Source organism: Bombyx mandarina, chromosome 20, assembly GCF_030267445.1.
Source record: "Bombyx mandarina strain Sakado chromosome 20, ASM3026744v2".
Taxonomy (NCBI): Eukaryota; Metazoa; Arthropoda; class Insecta; order Lepidoptera; family Bombycidae; genus Bombyx; species Bombyx mandarina.
The window spans coordinates 679,883-700,767 of NC_143226.1; the positions used below are offsets into that span (position 1 = coordinate 679,883).

At 36.5% G+C, this 20,885-nt stretch overlaps 1 protein-coding gene and 1 non-coding gene across 5 annotated transcripts in view; one reads left to right on the top strand and one right to left on the bottom strand.

The window, feature by feature from the left end:
- Positions 1 to 20,885, top strand: part of TfAP-2 (transcription factor AP-2) — a 98,727-nt gene that overhangs the window by 60,516 nt on the left and 17,326 nt on the right. For all 4 annotated transcript variants that reach the window (XM_028177026.2, XM_089735677.1, XM_089735675.1 and 1 more), the window contains 4 exons: positions 12,317 to 12,463; positions 12,826 to 12,984; positions 16,384 to 16,497; positions 19,833 to 19,887. In XM_028177026.2, the coding sequence (XP_028032827.1) occupies positions 12,317 to 12,463; positions 12,826 to 12,984; positions 16,384 to 16,497; positions 19,833 to 19,887 (475 nt within the window). The remainder of the gene's footprint in view (positions 1 to 12,316; positions 12,464 to 12,825; positions 12,985 to 16,383; positions 16,498 to 19,832; positions 19,888 to 20,885) is intronic.
- On the bottom strand, positions 1,387 to 1,458 carry TRNAD-GUC (transfer RNA aspartic acid (anticodon GUC)). The gene has a single exon. It is a non-coding gene; the product is annotated as a tRNA-Asp (tRNA).

Here is a 20,885-nt window from a genome sequence, read left to right on the forward strand (position 1 = left end):
ATTAGTAAAAAAAGACGCTATCAAAATTTTCACGATGAATTTTCAAATTTCGGTAACCACTTAATACCAGATGAGCGGTGAGCTGGTTCACCAGATTGAACAATAAAAAAAACAATTTATTAAACATAATGTGATTTGATTTTATCACACTAACTTTAGTCAAAATATATCCTTGATTTTAACTTTCCAAATGTAAAATGTCAAATTAAACTTAATTAAGATTTTCCCGAATCCGAAAATGTTGATTAAACTTTACCATTTTATGTAAAAAAATAGCCAAATCGGTCGGGCCGTTTATAAATGATGCGATCACCAACGAACATTTCATATTTTAATTAACACCATAAATCTAAAAATTTGTGTGAGCACACCAATTTCTCATAGAAATGGTTATTTGCGAAACACAGATCCAACTGAATGCTTCCCGCTTCAAGTTTTTTTTTTCTGGCTTGTAAACAGTCCTTTAAGCCTAATCAGTATTTCTGTTTCTTCATCACTTCATTTCACAATAATTATATTGAAAACACTGTGTTTTTAATGAATTTGTCGTTTGAAGTCGAATGAAGTTCGTCCAAGCGGCGGGAGACATTATTAGATAAAATATAGCACATATCACTCGCGAAAACTAAACGATGCATATTTAATTGGGAACACTTGAACATTAAATGGTTAATGTCACAAATAACATTCGAGTTGGCTTCAAGATCTTCACCTAAATAAATATAGATTATAAAATAAACATAGATTATATAAAAATATTGTTTTCCTCTTTGTCTTTGAATCGCGAAACGCAAACGGTATTTCAATCTAAAATACGTCACTAAGCACAATTAAACATTTTACACAGATTTTAGTGTTATATAAACACACTTCAGTTATCGTACCAGTTTTACCTCTAGTCTTATAACTGGTTACTAATACAGCAACGCTCTTAAAGCCCGGTGGTTCTTACTCGATCATCGGGTCGGAGTATACGAGCAATTTAAAAAGTAATCAACCAACGATTGTGGCCGGAATCGCCCGCCATTTAAGGGACCGACTATTATCGATACACCGTATCCAATTTACATATCGATCTTCAGCGAATTCGCTTTTACTTATCCAACTAATAAACGCTATAAAAATGTTGCTAAATAAGCTATTAATTAAAAAATAGTTTTATTATTACAAGCGCACAAACCTCTATTTCGAACTTTTTCTTTTTAATTGATATATGAGTGAGTCTTTGAAATTGGGTCGCTTGAATCTCGATTGAACTGATGTCGTGTGATTTGTTCAGTGTTTTAGTGTGATAAAAGTGGAAAAAAACACCGCCCTGGCTTACGTGGATTTGTCGAGCGTTATCGAGGTGCAGGTAAGAAAGTTTTAAAAAAATTGCAAAAAGAACTCTCCGGCGGGGAATCGAACCCCGGTCTCCCGCGTGACAGGCGGGGATACTGACCACTATACTACCGAAGACTTGTATGATGGTTTAAATTTAAACATTACATTCTAATATGTGTTTTATACGACTATACGAAAAAAATTTTTGAAATGGAAACAGAAATAACATTTCTAAACGAGATTTTAAAATAAATTACTACTTACTCTCTAATAAGTATGTAATTCTATAAATTGTGTAAATCACATATTTTTTTTACACAAAACCATTCTTTGTACTATTGTTATAATGCAATGCAAAAACTCATTGTTATTTTTTTTTGTCTAAAGCCACAAAACCACAGTTGAGCAAACTTTAAACTGAACATTTTAGCATATACACACATCAGTGTGCTGACTTTCTTTATTTATCGATTTAGCGAATCTACCTAATATATTATTATATACTTTTTAATTTGACTCTATTTAATTAAAGCAGTTTAACTGTCTAGTTCAAGAATATAAAAAAAGAGTTTCAATATAATTTGGTACAAACCACCATAAGCCATTGCACCATGTAGGCAGCGGCTTGGCTCTGCCCCTGGCATTGCTGAAGTCCATGGGCGACGGTAACCACTCACCATCAGGTGGGCCGTATGCTCGTCTGCCTACAAGGGCAATAGAAAAAAAAAGTCAATTAACACCATGGAGTTAATAAGATAACTCTATGATTAACACTAAAATACGTATTGCAGGAGTAAGTGTAATAGCAAATACGCCTATTTATAAAATTGATATTAAGAATGCCTCTGGCATTGCAAACGAACCACGTATGAAGGATCGTGACAGTTGCGGCAAATAACATTAAAGTTATTAATTCAAAACAATTAATCAAGACATTTCAAAACAGTGTTGTTACACATCGTATGCTAATGAGACACACGTATCGATATTACGAATCATCGATAAAGACTTCGTTGTGTGGTTGATACGAATTCCGCGATTGATTGATTGCTAGTGTTGTGTAACAGTATTTTTTTTATCGATATAAACTTTTTTATTTGTATCATAATGTTGAGAGACAGTTGTGTGTTTTTTAACTTCCTACTCTAGCTAAATAGTGATGTAATGAAGAAATGAAATAAATAATCACTTTTAAGGAGTCATCAGTTTTCCTTCTGGTTTAAACGTGTGTTAAGATAACCGTGGTTTATTAACCGCTTAGCATCTGTGAAAATGCACAAGTGAGAGAAAGTGAAACAGAATTGCTGGACGCTGCTTATGGAGCTCTTCCAAAAATCCACTATTTCATTTCATTCCCATTGATTAAAATTTCAAACAAAGCATTTTCATCTCATGCAAAACCATTTTACATAAAGCAAAATATGCCTGTTAATTTATTATAATATGATCGCAACAATAGCATCGTCTGAAGCCGATTGCCATACGGAAAAAGTAAAAGTAGAAAAAAAAACACACACACACACACACACACGCACACACACACCAACATTAGAATTGCCATACTGAAAAAAAAAGAAGTAGAAAAAAAAAAACACATACCAATATTAGAATATTAATAACGGTGCATTGCCAATACAACAAAAACAATTTTCCTCATATTTGCAACTATACAAACAACATTAACCAATGCAATGATAGGTTAGAACGCGGAACAGTCTATTTGTGATCAATATAATATAAGAGAGAGCCAGTCCATTGTGTGCTGAGGTCAGATGAGGTCGACAGTTGGGAGCCAAGATCGTTTTCGTCCGTACAATCTTATATAAAGTAATGAAATTCTTGGATATTCACATTCAGATACAATTGAGCTAGGGTTCAACTGTGAAATAAACTGCAAATCAATAAAGGAATTTTACAATAATTGACTAACAATTTTTATTCTGACTTCGGTGTTCCCGTCAAAACCGTATCAGGGTTTCGCCTACATTTTTGATTCAGCAAAGCACGGCTCTAGCTAGTGCTAGTGTTAACAATTCTCTCAGGTCGAGCCCGTGAGCTCACCTACCGGTCCGTCTCAAGTCTCTTTACTGGTGGTAGGACCTCTTGTGAGTCCGTGCGGGTAGGTACCGCCACCCTGCCTATTTCTGCCGTGAAGCAGTAATGCGTTTCGGTTTGAAGGACGAGACAGCCGCTGTAACTATACTGAGAGCTTAGTACTTACGTCTTAAGGTGGATGGCGCATTTACGTTGTAGATGTCTATGGGCTCCAGTAACCACTTGACACCAGGTGGGCTGTGAGGTCGTCCACCAATCTAAGCAATAAAAAAAGAATAACCCCTTAGACTACCAACAATTAGGTAGGGAAAACGTACCTACATTTTTACAATTGATCAGTAAAGCCCTGCCCGCTTTTATAGTAGTAGATATTCGATTAAGCTTTGACTCGATCGCCACCAAAGTCCACATGATCACCCGTTAAGCTAACCTGAAAAATTCATCGAAATCACTCCAGACATTTCTAAATCTATAGGCAATATATGCATACATACACAAACACAAACATCTACTTTAAGAGATCTAGATTTAGAGTTTTTTTTTTGTATGAGAAGCAAACGGATTAGAATCATTGTGAAATGAGAATTTGTGACACATTAGGTTTTTCCCGTCGCGTATTGGTCTGAGTTCGTGGCTCGTCTTGAGACGTGAGGTCGCAGTATCGAACGTGACTACCGCTAGTGATTCGCGGCAGAAAGAGTCTAAATGGTCGTCAAGATTCATGTGTGATCACGCGATCATCAATCGTTATTATCGTGATTTCTTTTACAGCACCCCACGCTTTTTTACAATAAAATCACTTTTTCTTACACTATTTTTAATACAAAATTTATTAAAAAAAATATTATATTTTTTAGTTAGATTTTTTATAAAAGCGTATTTTGTTAGTTTTTCTAAACTATATTTTTTTTCATTTTTTAGTTAAATGTCAATTTTTTCATTTTTCTTTTCATTTTTTTAATATTTAATTGTCATCGGTCCTTAATAAGTATACCAAATTTCGAGTTAATCCGACGTTTTGAAGGAGGTCAAAATCATGTTCAAAGATTCCGTTACATACGTACGTCTGAAGCTAATAAAAGCGTATTAAAAAATCAAGCAATGCGAATATTGACCAGATTGGGAAATGAAGCCGTAGTTTCATGATGGTAGTCAGTCGTGCGCCACCACCACTCAGACGATCACCACAGATAACGAATTCCATATATATGCCATTATACTTTAGGTTACGGAATTTGGTATTGTTTTTTTTTTCCTACCTAAGCTGATAGCCTTGAGAGGATATTTCAGCGGAACCTTAACTAGTAGGTGAGCTCACGGGGCTCAAACCTGACAAAGTTGCTAACACGAACCCTAGCAAGAGCCGTGCTTCGCAGAATCTACCACCGGATCGGAAACGCGACCCACTGAGAAGCTCCGGTGAGAAACTCAGTGGGCTGTGTCTGAGGGTTAATTTACTCGTCGAGCCCTTCGTCGCAAGCGACGGGTTCGACGAGAACGATGACCGGTGCTTGAGGTACCTAAAAGCACCGTTAGTGGATCGGGAGGATCCGAAATGACGTGTTTGGTTTTGGAATATTGAGATAAATTTAATTATTTTCCCTGTAATGATGCAAGAAAAACTACTCTTTATTTAACTCCAATAAAAATAAATTCAATAGCGCGTCATAAAAATGTAATCGAACTCTTAAACACATTTACGAAACATTCCGCTGAGTCACAAACATGATCATACGATTTAACTAAAGTATTTCAATTGACAAAAATATAAAAACTGTGCCATGTCATGATACTAGCACGTCAACGTGTTTCCACGACATCCGGTGTTACAAATTACGGACGAAAAAAAAAAGTAGAGTAATCGATTTCTGTAACTCGTTAAGAGTTTGGTAATTGATACACAGATAATCATTAAAAATTTCATTCTTAAAATTTATTTAACTCGAGAAATTTATTGCTCATATCATAGTATCGAGTTATTTACATAATTTGCGGGTAATAAATCGTGTGGTGCGGCCAGCCGATTAGGAAACTCAGCAAGGCCAAAATAGTTCGATTCCAAAATGGACATTATGGACGATAAAGGTATTTTTAATACGCTTTTATTAGCTTCAGACGTATCATAATATATGTATGTCAGTATGTTAGTATGTAACGGAATCTTTGAACATGATTTTGACCGCATTCAAAACGTCGGTTTAACTCGAAATTTGGTATACTTATTAAGGACCGATGAAAATTCAATATTAAAAAAAATATTGAAAAAATTTAAATTCAACTAAAAAATTAAAAATAAATAATAGGTAGTTTAAAAAAACTATCAAAATACGCTTTTGTAGACAACTAAAAAATAGAAAATAAATTTTAATAAATTTGAATTAAAAATAGTGACAGAAAAATTGATTTTATTGTAAAAAAGCGTGGGGTGCTTTTCAGGATATTATCAAAATGACCCTTCTACTTATACATTTAGACTAATATAATTTTTTTAATTTTTTTTTATTGCCTAGGTGGGTGGACGAGCTCACAGACCACCTGGTGTTAAGTGGTAACTAGAGCCCACAGACATCTATAACATAAATCCGCCACCCACCTCGAGATACAAGTTCCAAAGTCTTAGTATGGTTACAACGGCTACCCTACCTTTCAAACCGAAACGTATTACTGCTTCACGACAGAAATAGGCAGGGTGGTGGTACCTACCCGCGCGTAATCACAAGAGGTCCTACCACCACTAAAATAGATATACCTATAGATACATAGACCTATTTTTAATTGACCTTATTCATTTTAAACGAACTCTGGGTGTTGTAGGATTCTGTAATTATAACCTAGAAGGTATAATCTCTGCTGGGAGACAAGGAGGTCTCCTTGAGATAATTCAATTGGATTACAAGATTATTTGGAAACGGAAAATGGGCACAGCGAACTCATACCGCGAAACACAAAACGCGCTCTGCTATCAATTACAACGATTTAAATGGACATTAGAGAAGTTGACCCAATCAAACCATACGTACATAATGGCTTTTATTTTTTAATTATCCAAAAGGTTGTGTTACAATTTTTAATCGAAGTAAAAGTTGTTTGATTACATTAACTTTGTGTGCGAGTAAAATCTTGTTTTATATTTTTAATGTGCCTACCGCTTCCATTCAATTTGTCAATTTACGCTCTTCGAACTTGGAAAGTGGGATTATCGCTGTTTTATCTATGAAAACCGTAATAGTACGGTTTTCCGTGTATTGCGCGTTAGTACCGGTCTGTACCGGACGCTCACCGGAATTCACACACATTTTGCGCTAGACCTAAAACTTGACGGATCGTTCTCTTAATAGACCAGAGTAGAAAGAAGCCTTTAAAAATAATAAAAAGTGAAAAAAATAAATAGTAGGATGAAACCCATTAGAAAAAGAGGACAATATTATAAAAATGGAAGAAAAAAAAATTTACGGGCTATCTGAGGTCGGGAAGGGGATTAGGGGGTCTTTAAGGCAAAAAAATGGTTTTTCTCGATTTCGGGCAAAACTAAAAGTCCTATGGAAAAAAGTCAAATGGCATGGTAATAAAATATCTAAAACTTATAATATACCATTTTTTATTTTAAAATTTACACTTTAATTACTCGAAAACATAAGATTACATGTTACATTGATAAAAAAAATTACATATCAAAATATACTACTATAATTAACAAACAAATAAGTTAATAAAATTAATATATAATAAGACATCTACAATATTTGGAGAAATTTATCGAATCTTCTTTAAATTATATGCATAGATGCCTATTTATAACTATTTTTAGATAACTTATATACCTGAGTGACCTACGAAAAATTTTAGCCCATCAAAAGGTATTTGAAATATATGAAATATACATGAAAATCGGCCAAAAGTTAGTTATTAAAAAATAATAATCTATAAAATAATAATCATAAAAAATAATAATCATAAAAAATAATAATAAATAAAAATCTGTAAGGAATATCTAGTAGGCCCTGAGAAAGACGAATCTGAAGATACTGAGCACGTATCTACCTATTTGTAAGAGACCTAAAAGACTAAAATTTATATTAGAAACAAAAGAAGGCAAAGGTAGGCAATCCAGACGCTACTTCGATAAGGCTATGCGTCATGATAATCGCCTTATCGTTGCCGCCGCTGACTACTCCCCGAATCCTGATCACGCAGGAGCCAGTCACCGTCGACGCCCTAGACACTTCCTTACGGATCCATCAGATCCAATAACCTTTGCATTAGACGCCTTCAGCTCTAACACTAGGAGCAGGCTTAGGGACCTCGGTAACCGTACTCGTCGAACTCGACAAAGAGTTCGCCGTGCAACCTAACCCATGAATCAGCTCGCTGAGTTTCTCGCCGGATCTTCTCAGCGGGTCGCAATTCCGATCCGGTAGTAGATTCATTCGCGAAGCAGCTACTCTTGAGCTGTTAGGTCTCCTTCGGAGGCGCTCGGGTAGCTGTTAGCAAATCCCACCCCTCTTGGCTGAGCCTTTGCTCGCCCACCTGTCCTGGTGAAACTGGAAAGGCCTCCGGGCCACCAGTAATCCTTCAATCATAAAAAAAAAAAACCAGACGCTTAGTAACAGAAATCGACATAAATACTTCAATGCGCTACTTAGGGCATCAGCCAACTACGTGGTTGTCAAAGAGTTAAAAACGTTAACGATAGTACGACCGGATATTCCCGGGCCGCGACCCACGTACAATATGCGCCCGGGCTTATTCTCGTTTTCCAGAATTTTCTGCCACTAATTAACATAATTCAATAGATAATCGCTTTTAATTACAACTGCAACTCTTGGGAAGTGAAGTAACATTTTCCTATTTGTATGGTCCATTTTCGATGGTTTAATTGGTCCATAGATTAACTTCTGAACTCTTCCTGGCTGATAGCTACCAGGACTATTTCTACCGCGCACCAATCAATACTACGATTCCCTGTTAAAGTGCCGGTGACTTTGCTATTGTTGTATCTCCACAATCAATCGACATCAAGTGAACCGAGAACACTTCTCTAGATTTGCTTCCAGAAACATCTTAGAACATTTTCAGCTTCGAATACGTCAAATCGTTTCTTTTTTCACCGCGTCGCGCCTGAACCATTAATCTATCATATATAAATATAAAATATAAAAATCACATCGTCAAAAATAGATCCTTCAGTTTTGATTTTAATAGACTTTTATATACAGGTAGACATTCCATCACGGACGCATCAAGAATTCGAGAAATTAATTCAAATTGCTATTGATTACACTTCTCATTAGTCCAGCATAAGTCGTGCCTTCAAACTTAATTCGCATATCGCGTGTGATATGCGATTGTGTATTAATAATCTTACGCAGTTAAAATAATCAAGTATATATAATATAGTAATATAAAGAATAAATTAAAAAAATTAACAAAAAAAGAAGATAATTCCAAATTCAAATTAGGAAAATGTGTGATTTTTATTTATTTTTCGTACTGTCAAGATGAGTGAATCTAATTAAGAAATTCGATACATTTTAAAATTTGACTACAAAAAAGGTAAAAATGCAACGCAAGCCGCGAAAAAAAATTACAATTTTTAAGGACCTAGTGCAGTGTCTGTGTGAGTAGCACAAATTTGGTTTAAGTGTTTTCAATCAGGAAATTTTCATGTCAAAGATGCACGTCGCTCTGGTAGCCCTATTACGGATAAAATGGATGCCATTTTTGAAAAAATGGAGCGAGATCGGCATATCAGTAGTTACGACGTAGCTGAAGAACTGGGAATCGACCACAAAACAGTTTTGGCGCATTTAATTTGGCTCATTTAACGCGGTACTTCTACAACACGATAACGCGATTTTTATTTACATATCTTTGAGGCGACGAAAAATGTTTACGAAGCCCTGTGCCGCGGCACTTTTGTGTGCCGCCAAATTTCATTAAAATTTACTAACAAAGTTTTTTGCACTGTGGCTAATTAGAAAACTTAAATCTTTTGTTTGTGCGCCAAATTGTGCGGCTACATTAATTTGTGATAATATTTTCCGTTAACTTTTACACTTGTGTGCTTAGTGCGAGTATCTTAACGGTCTCGATAGCGTAAAAGTTAAGCCATTTTTGTACGCCGTTGGAACAGCGCCCCTAGCGGCAAACGTACGCAAACGATCCCATTCCATACAAACTAGACGATGACGGTATTATTATTCGCCAATAGATGTCGGGAAGAGTTGATTATTGAAAACACGAATAAAACAACATTTTCTGAAAATAAATCGTAGCTAGATCGATTTATCGCCCCCGAAAGCCCCTGTATACTAAATTTTATGAAAATCGTTGGAGCCGTTTCCGAGATTAAGATTATATATATACAAAAATTGCTCGTTTAAAGGTATAAGATATGAGCTAACTTTTACGCTATCGAGAACATTAAAAAACTCGCACTAAGCACATTGTATTTTTGTTCTTGTTTCAATCCCAGAGCACTCTGTATTACCCAAAAAAAAAAAACATACGTGACGATCAATCTAAGATTTCGCTCTTAACAAATTATCCGTGTAATTATCAAATCATGTCTATAATTAATGTAATTCATATTTACGTTGAATGCATTGTCTGTAACAAATTAACTGTCCGTTTAGCGAATGAATAATGGAAGTAGCCGCTTTGTATCAGATGAGATAGTAGAAAAAAAGTATTGTGTTTTTTTTTTCATTTTTACCCACCCTTAGCTTTGAAAAAAGATCGGTGCATTAAATTGGAATAGAATAAATTATTTCCACTTTTTTTGTCTTCTGCAAAAAAAAAAAATACAATGTTTGCTTTTAAATCGATAAGAATAAAACTGCTTTTACTGTTTGATTTTGCGTTTTTTTAGTGTCGACTAAGTCGTCACTGACCACGAAAATCGTTAAATATTGCCCACTTAGTTTCTCGCGGGATCGTCTCTGTGGGTCGCGTTTCCGATCCGGTGGCAGATTCTGCAAAGTACTGCTCTTTTTAGAACTATATAGTGTTAGCAAATTCCTCAGGCTGAGCCCCGTGAGCTGGCGCATTCGTTCCGTGAAGCTGGTATAACCGCCCGGGCCTTCCGGCATAGGTATCCAAAAAAAAGTATCAAGACATTTTGTCGTAAAAACTGACCAGTCGACGACCCACTTGTTGGTTAGTAGATAGCATCGTGAACCTTTGTCAACGATGCCGGGGGGCTGAGCCAAGTCGTCGGAATGTTATGTTACGCTTAACGGACTTTGTATAAAAGGTTTATCTGCACGCCACAATACAAGTACCTAAAACATTTGGGTTCACGAACACACACTCTTGTGAGTCCGCGCGGGTAGGCACCACCACCCTGCCTATTTCTGCCGTGGAGCAGTAATGTGTTTCGGCTTGAAGGGTGGGACAGCCGTTGTAACTATACTTGAGACCTTAGAACTTATATCTCAAGGTGGGTGGCGGCATTTGCGTTGTAGATGTCCACTTAACAACAGGTGGGATGTGAGCTCGTCCACCCATCTAAGCAATAAAAAAAAAGATACATGGATAATTTGTTCACAAGTTACCCTGTTATCAATATGTGTTCTCATTTCCAAAGACGTCGTGTAAACCAATAATTATGAGGGAGATTGCTCATCTGCTTTGTTAGATTAAGTTGTTGGATCATTCCTTGACCTCGGCTTTGTGCTCTGAATGTTTCATCTCCGAGTCTGACAGACTCGTTCGATTCAAATTACGCATTATCAGCTAATTCGTTAATTAACTACTTTAAAATGTATTGTAATTGCTTTTTTTTATTGATCGTTAGGCTTTAAATTTAGAACAATAGACAATAGAGAAGCGAGTTTAATTAGGTGGGAATATGTAGAAGAGATACTTTTCCTAAGGACGAACGTAGGCAAAGGGATAGGCAAGTTGTAGCAGTCGTATATATCTGTCTTTTAATTTACAGCGGACATAAAGAGAGATCCTCTGTCAATATACCTATATGTGTTTCGGTTCGAAGGATGGGGGTAGTCGTTGTAACTATACTGAGATCTTAAAACTTATATCTCGAGGTGGGTGGCGCATTTACGTTGTAGATGTCTATGGGCTCCAGTAACCACTTAACACCAGGTGGGCTGTGAGCTCGTCCATCCATCTAAGCAATATTTTTATAACATAGAGCGGTGAACTAGCTCACGGCCCACCGGATGTTAAATGGTTACAAGAGCCCGTGGACGTCACAAAATGACTGAGCCGCCACCGGCTTTCAAACTTTAGGGTTGTATCAATTACTTTACGTTTTATATTAACTACGAAGAATTTGTTCCCTATTCGAGAAAGGGGCTATTCCAAATACGCGCGGACGCGTAGGTGAGCTCACGGGCTTAACCTGAGAGAATTTGCGAACTCTAGCTTTAGAAAGAGCAGTGCTTCGCAGAATCTACATTCCTGCATCGTGGAATATTTTCGTGGATATGGATTAAATGTGTATTTTATTAGGTACACAGATTTGGTATATAATTGGCTATTATCTAACATTCTCAACCTACAACAAAACATAAATGACGCAATTAAAATCACTTACAGTTTAATACCGCGTTTTTTATTTGTCAGTATATTAATTCCGACGTTTTCAATACTCGTACTATTACAGTTTTCATAGTTAATGACGAGGAAATTATTATACTACTAATAAATTAAAAAAAGGTTTTTCTTGTGCAATGTATTGTACACATTAAGGGTATATCAGGCATCCGTTTCTTTAAATATTTTAATGTCTATTTTTCTATCCTTGGAAATCTATTGACATTCAAACATTTCCTGTAGAGTATCTTTTGTGAATCTTGGAAGTAGGTAATCTTGCTTTTTAAACGAGCAGTATCTCGGCATCTTATTTACGATCAAATTGAGGGTACATTTAAATAATTAATTTTTCTAATGAACTTTTTTTTGCTTTGCTCAGGAGCGTCTCGGCGGCGGCGGGCTAGGTCTGGGCGGCGGCGGATTCAGAGGCGGCGGGCAGCCATCGCTGGCTGACTTCCAGCCGCCGTACTTCCCGCCGCCCTTCGCCCCCGCACCGCACCCCGCCAGCCCTCATCACCAGCAACAGGTAATAATGATAAACTGTTGTGTTTGTTATTATTCTTGATTGCAAACAAAAGCCCCTTTATCTCATCTAATCTCGTTTATTTTCATTTTATCTCGATGAATTATAGTCTGAAATATCAGTCTAAATCAACTTCATATTGTTTCGCTCCATATCATTTTGTATTTTTATTTAACTGAATATTTTTGTTTGATGATCTTTATAAACTTGACACTGGCAACACCGGCGTTGCGAAAAAATCCGGCTGGCATACTTAAAACAAAAGAAGAATTATTATGTACCAGATTTTTTGTTTAATATATTTTTTTACCCAATCCAAAGGTTTTTGTGCTTGATTTTACTTCAAAATCAATTCTTACCACCAGAGTCATGGCATGGAGTACGGAGGAGGCGGTGGTGGTGGCGCGGAATACGCTCAGCACTACGCCCCACAGCAGCTGCTACCACGACACCACGGACACCACGAACCACACGCGCATCTGCGACATCACAGGGACCACCACGACGCTATACATGCACACCATGTGAGTGCTACTAATTTCCTTTTTTTCCCTACCTACCTTTCCTTTTTTACCTTCTACTTTGCCCTGAACGACAAGGCGCTCTATGGAGTCATTTCCTCGCCGGGAAATATGTTCAAAAAATGATAGTATGCGTCCATGCACGAGCGCCGAAAGACGCTGCTTAATGCCGAGTTCTTGAAGAATGGAGGTATTGGTGCAAAGGTCGGTCCATGAAATACCAAGTATAGGCTATGTCAGCGTAACCCTACAGATCAAGTCGAGAATTCTAATAACTTATAGTGCAAATTGAAGAACGGTTATATCTCACTCACTCTTCCCCTGAAACTGAAGTACAAGATTAGGTCTCTAATTTTCATGACATTATAATTTATTATCATTATCTATGTCCAAACGTAGGGTTGTCGTAGGGAAGCAAATACTTTAGTACCAATGACAAATCACATCTTTGAATATATTTTTTTAATAACTTATTACCTTACTTATTTTACTAACTTTATTACCTTTTGAAGTCGTCGTGGCCCAAAGGATAATAGACGTTCGGTGCATTCGTATCTAGAGCGATGCACCCGTGTTCGAATCCCGCAGGCGGGTACCAATTTTTCTAATGAAATACGTACTTAACACATGTTCACGATTGACTTCCACCATGAAGGAATAACATCGTGTAATAAAAATCAAACCCGCAAAATTGTAATTTGCAGTTGTGAGTCAGTTGTGAGTCCGCACGGGTAGGTACCACCGCCCTGCCTATTTCTGCCGTGAAGCAGTAATGCATTTCGGTTTGAAGGGTGGGGCAGCCGTTGTAACTATACTGAGACCTTAGAACTTATCAAGGTGGGTGGCGCATTTACGTTGTAGATGGCTATGGGCTCCAGTAACCACTTAACACCAGGTTGGCTGTGAGCTCATCAACCCATCTAAGCAATAAAAAAAAACATCACAATATATACTAATCGAGGGTTAAACGCTATTTTGTTTAAACAAAGTTTTTGCAGCTTTATGAGAGAGCTATTTAAAGTTTAAAATTTGGAAAAATATCATAACAAAAAAACCTCTTCAACTATTTTATTTATTTATTTATTTATTTATGTACACACAGAAAAGAAGACATAGTACAGAGTAATAGGAAAATTATGTACAAAGGCACTGCTTATTTCTTTAAGAAATCTCTTCCAGCAGACCTGCGAGAGGATAATGAGAATAATAATAAAAAGTGATGAGTGTTAAACTTGAATACAAAATATTATAAGTAACACAGTAACACTCGTATATACGAAGAGTATAGAACCATGATCATTCGGTTGATGAGAGATAAAATTGTTTGACTATTTGAATTGAGCAAACTTCATTGAAGTTCAATTAAAAACATCGAGCTGTTGATACTAATACCAAATAAAATGCACCTTTAAATTACAGAAAAATGTCGCGTATTAAGCTAAATGTCGCTTAAACTAAACCAGATGACCGAGCATTGCTCGTTTTTTCTTTTTTTTTTTGATAACGCCATCTTGTTGTGTCTTTAAAGCGGTTAGTTGCCCTCAATTAAAAAAAATAGTATTATTATTAGCCAGTAGATGTCGGGAAGAGTTGATTATTGAAAACACGAATAAAACAACATTTTCTGAAAATAAATCGTAGCTAGATCGATTTATCGCCCCCGAAATCCCCTGTATACTAAATTTTATGAAAATCGTTGGAGCCGTTTCCGGGAGTCAGATTATATACATATACCTATATTAATATACAATAATTGCTCGCTTAAAGGTATAAGATAATCTTTCACTCCTCTAATTTCTATATTTCTGTTAATTTCTAAAAGTCGTATAAAGTAAGATATACTAATGGGCGATCGCCTTGTGTTCAAGTTTGGTAGTATATAATATATATTAGACATTTATATTTTTTAATAGCCTGCATCATCTATTCGAATAGAATGAAAGTACGTGTTATCTATACTAATATTATAAAGCTGTAGAGTTAGCCTGGTAGCCTTGAGAGGCTATTCCAGCGTAACCTTAACTAGTAGGTGAGCTCACGGGGCTCAAACCTGACGACGTTGCTAACACGTCGACTGCTTTCCATTCTTTTCGCAGGATCGGGAATGTAGTTACCGGCGGCCACGATGAGAGGGTTCTCGTGTCGTGCCGCTTTATCGAAGTGGAAATTCTTTCAGTGTTAAATATTAGGGAAGCCCATTTATTGGGGAAGGCTATATAACAGGCTATATAACAGGCTATATAACAGGCTATATAAATAGGCTATATAACATCACTTGGCACCTTAAATAGCTCCTAAACATTAAACCTTAAATATTCAAAAATATTTTCACTTTCTACGTACCTAAATGATGTCGCGGGTAAAAAATTTAGCGTTAAGCCAAAGTAACTATTCCACGCGGACGAAATCGCGGTCAAAAGCTAGTTAAAAAAATAAAGGACGAAACCTATTTTAAAAATAGGCCATAAATATTTCCTCCGAGAACAGAGTAATGTCAAGCCACTTTAAAAGATTAACCCGGCTAATGTTCCGGCGGTGGGGCCATCACTATTGTGTAAAGAATACGGACGCTGGTCGTATCGGAGACCGCGGATGTTCCGATCGCATTTTTCCTATTGAAACTCTTATTTATGAACTCGGTTTTTATACTCAATCATTATTATTGTTATCTTTAATGCATTTTGGACGTGGAAAAGGAAAAGTATAAGGTTTTTACAATGAATGTAATTACTAACAAGAATTGTTAGTTTTGAAGTTTATAAAGACGTATTTTTCGGAATTCAGAAAATGGTTTGATAAGCAATTTGTAATATGTCTATTAGTGAAATACTGGGGCCATCACTATTGTGTAAAGAATACGGACGCTGGTCGTATCGGAGACTGCGGATGTTCCGATGAAATTTTTTCTATTATTGAAACACTTATTTATGAACTCGGTTTTTATACTCAATCATCATTGTTATCTTTAATGCATTTCGGACGTGGAAAACTAAAAGTATAAGGTTTTTACAATAAATGGAATTAGTTGTAATAACTAAGAAGAACTGATTGCTATTTTTAAGTTTCCAAATACCTACGTTTATTTTTCCGAAGCTCGAAGCTACTGATAAATAAGTACGCAAAAATCGTATGCGCACAGTTAGACTGATGGTAGGACCTCTTATGAGTCCGCGCGGGTAGGTACCACCGCCCTGCCTATTTGTGCCGTGGAGCAGTAATGCGTTTCGGTTTGAAGGGCGGGTCAGCCGCTGTAACTATACTGAGACCTTAGAACTCTTAAGGTGGGTGGCGGCATTTACGTGGTAGATGTAGCGATAAACGTTTAACGCAACCTTTTTGGAAGTCGAATTAGAAGTTTCATGTCGAAAAAAAAATATTATAATACTGTGTATTTTATGACAGCTGTCACACGGAGGCTTCAGTTATGGAGGCGGCGAAAGGAGGGCGGACTACGGCGCTAGGGAGCAACACGAACTCGCACTGCACCACGCGCTGCATTCGACAGACGAAACGCCGGTAATATATTGAATTCTTAATTTAACTTTATCGTTAATGATTTGAAAAATTGTAAAAAGAACATTTACAATCCAAAAATATCCTTATACGTATCGAGGAGTGAATCAGCTCTAACACTAGGAGCAGACTCAGGGACAGCGCTAACCGTATTCGTCCAACTCGACAAAGAGGTCGACGTGCAACCTAACCTAAACCTCAGTCCGCTGAGTTTCTCACTGGATCTTCTCAGCGGGTCGCGATTCCGATAGCAGTAGATTCATTCGCGAAGCAACTGCTCTTGAGTTGTTAGGTCTCCCTTGGGAGGCGCTCGGGCAGTTGTTAGCAAATCCCATTCCTTCTGGCTGAGCCTTTGCTCGCCCATCTGCCCTGGTGAAACAAACATAAAAAAGGCTATTTGGTTTAAGCCACATTTTTTGTAACTTTCCAGAAGAGCCATTTAAAGTTTAAAATTTTAGAAAAAATATCAAAACGAAAAACATCTTCAGCTATTTGAATGAAGTAAACTTAATTGAAGTTCAATTAAAAACATCGAACTGGTGATGTTTGTGCCAAATAAAACGGACCGTAAATTACATAGATGAATGACGTGTATTAAGCGAAATGTCTCTTAAACTAAACTAGAGGTCCCGCAGTACTCGAAATTCGACTATAATTAATTGGAATTGTAAATTGGTACACTATTATGATTGTATTTTATACTTCTATAATCACAAATTTCGCCAAGACTACACTATAAAAAATATTAACAAAGGCAAACAATATTTAATCTATTCTCAATTTGACAACAGACGCCAAGAACAAAAGTTTGACAATAAATAGTATGCATGCGTGTGTGCGTCAAATACACGGTATGTAGTGTGTGTAATGTTTTCTTTATTGATTTAATGTATATTTTATGCATTATTTAAAAAAAATATTAGCATTGTGCACTTCTCCTCTATGTTCTCTATAAGTGTGGAAAATTTCATACTCCTCCGTCCGCGCAATTTTCAAAAAGGGATACAAAGTTTTTGCTTCACGTATTAATATATAGATAGCTTTTCACCCCTCGATATCATTAATAAGTTATACCTAATCATAAAATCGTGTGCTGAACAAAACAATGATGGTAACGAGTTTTAAAATTTCTCACCATCTATCTATCTATCTATTAGCTCTCACAGAGGCCCACTGAGGGACATGAGCCTCAACCAAACCTCGCTCCATATAAAAAATTCTCATCTTCTTCTTCTTCATAGCGTTTCTCGGTCTAATATCAGTGTTTGCTTTCCTACTGACTAGAAACTCATTCACTAGAAAAAAAACTCACTATTAACATTTTATTAGTGTTCCGTTCAAAAAAAGAGAGATCGTAGGAAATTTTGTGCGTCATAAAACGCTTTCGACATATAAAGACCGATAGTTCCACTTGCCATATTTAAAAATGTGACTATCAACCTTGTTATTTTAATTAGGTACCTGAATATTATTTGATGTACGAGGGCGGGATGATAAGTAACTAGCCTCTACTATTTAAAAAGTTAAACTTTAAAAAATATATATGTCATTTTTAAATTCGTATCTCTGGCTACCTGTGTTCTAAATTTGAATTTGGTGGTGTGAAAATTTTATTGATTTTTTGTCATTTGAAAATATATTTCGTCAAGTGTTTTCAAAATGGATAAAATTGAACAAAGAGCGGTGATAAAGTTTCTTCATATTAAGGGCATGAAAGGGAAATATATCTATGACGAGTTAAATAATGCTTAGGGTGAATGTGCTCCTTCTTATGCCACAGTAAAAAACTAGGTGGCTGAGTTTAAACGCGGTCGTACATGTGTCCAAGATGAAGCCCGCCCCGGACGTCCAAAAAGCGTCACGACTCCGGAAATGGTCGTGAAAGTACATGATATAGTTTTAACAGATCGACGATTGAAGTTATCTGAAACAGCTGACACTACAGGTATCTCAAAAGACCGGGTACATTATATCCTAAGTGAGGAATTAAATATGAAAAAGTCATCGGCCCGTTGGGTGCCGCGATTGCTTACGCACGATCAAAAGAGGATTCGGGTGCAAAAGTCAAAAGAATGTCTGGACCGTTTCAGAGTAATAATGCCGATTTTTTACGTCGATTTGTAACAAAAGATGAAACATGGGTTCGTGATTACACGCCAAAATCAAAAATTCAATCAAAACAGTGGACGCAATCGCGATGACCGGCTCCAAAAAAGTCATGGCTGTAAAGTCGGCTGGAAAAGTGATGGCTTCCGTCTTTTGGGATGCAGATGGGATCTTGATGATAGTTTACCTTCCTAAAGGTCAAACGATTAATGAAGAATACTACGCTAATCTTCTAGATAATTTTCATCAGTGTATTCAGCAAAAACGACCAGATTTGGCGAAAAATAAATACATTGGGTTATTCAAGAAAAGAGCATATTCTTATCTGAAGGGTAGGCAACGCACTGGCGTAAACGCTGGTGACCGTGGGCGGCGGTGAATCACTTACCATCAGGTGACCCGTCTTGCTCGTTTGCCTCTTAGTTGTTATAAAATAAAAAAAAACTTCCTCCAAGACAGCGCTAGGGTTCACACATGTGTTAAAGCTATGGCAAAAATCAACGAATTGAAGTATGATTTGCTGTCCCACCCACCTTATTCGCCTGATATAGCGCCATCAGACTTCCACTTATTCCCTAAGCTCAAAACTTTTTTGGGCGGACAGAAATTTACCACAAATGATGAAGTCATAGCCGCTGTAGAGGAGTATTTTGCAGGCCTCGAAAGAAATCATTTTATGGAAGGCATTAATGCTTTAGAACGAAGATGGAATAAGTGCGTAGAGGTTCACGAAGACTATGTCGAAAAATAAAATTAATTTTATCACGAAAAGTTAAGTGTTTTATTGTTAGGCTAGTTACTTATCATCCCGCCCTTGTATATCTGTGCATGAAGAAAAATAATAACAAAACCTTAAGTATTATACATAGGTACATGTAATTAATTACGCTTTTAAATATTATTAATATAGTAATGAAACAAATTTAATTAACTTATTTTGAAGAGGAAATGGAATATAAAACGCCCATCAAAAAAAAAAAAACACAGATTACACAAACATGTCGAGCGCGTTCAAAAATTCCATCCCTCAGAGTCTCGATACTTTATTAAAACCAATAAATAACGGAGGAGCACATCCGTCCATACAAAAGGAATTTAATAACCCGAGAACAAATTAAGCACGAGCTATTATAATACTCCAAAGCACTACGTACCTAATATCAACTGAAATTTTTCTCATTATTAATATCGAACACGAAAATTTAAGGGCAATATTTTGTTTTCGGTTTTAGAACGCCGCGATGGATGACACCACTGGTTTCATGACGGATCTACCTTTATTGAAAAGTGAGTACATTAAAATTCTTTTGTTTATTTTTTTAAATTACATTAATATTCCTTATTTATATTTCTTCACAGTAAGGGTTAGCAGGATACTTTGGCCGATCTCCGGCATGACGTCATCAAAACGTTTCTCAATGTTTGTGGGCCTTGTATAGGTAAATTACGGCAGCAATTAAATTCAAAATAGAAGCGTTAACTTGATAAAACTTCAGAAAAGTACAACTATGGATTGAGGATGTATTAATAGTAACGCGATTAGACCGTGGTAGTTTAACTGTATCTTCTGATAAAAAGCTAAAAATTATATAGCGAATAACAGTAACTATAATTTTTATTTCTGCCGTGAAGCGGTAATGCGTTTCGGTTTGAAGGGTGGGGCAGCCGTTGTAACTATACTGAGACCATAGAACTTATATCTCAAGGTGGGTGGCGCATTTACGTCGTAGATGTCTATGGGCTCGAGTAACCACTTAACACCAGGTGGGCTGTGAGCTCGTCCATCCATCTAGCAATAAAAAAAATAAAAAAAACCTTATAACTTATATCTCAAGGTGGGTGGCGCATTTAAGTTGTAGATGTCTATGGGCTCCAGTAACCACTTAACACCAGGTGGACTGTGAGCTCGTCCACCCATCTAAGCAATAAAATAAAAACAAAAAACTTACAAAAATCTCGAATGTGATGAAAAACATGCACCAAACAAAATTGTATTGCGTAATATCTTAAATCCGAAAGCTGCGTAACATAATCAACTAAGAATTTCAGAAAGGCCAAGAAAATTTTCATTAAGTTTTAAAACCACAAACAGTAAACACGCAACAAAACAAAAATGACATAGGTAAAAAAGTTTTAAACCAAAAATAAATATTGCAATGACTGTCGCTACTTACTAGCTTACAAATAAAAAGCAAGGAAATTAGATTGACACCAAGATCACGTGGTGCGTTCATCTTAAAGATATAGCGAACGGAAATTACCAGTGTTGGTAAAAGAGTTAAATG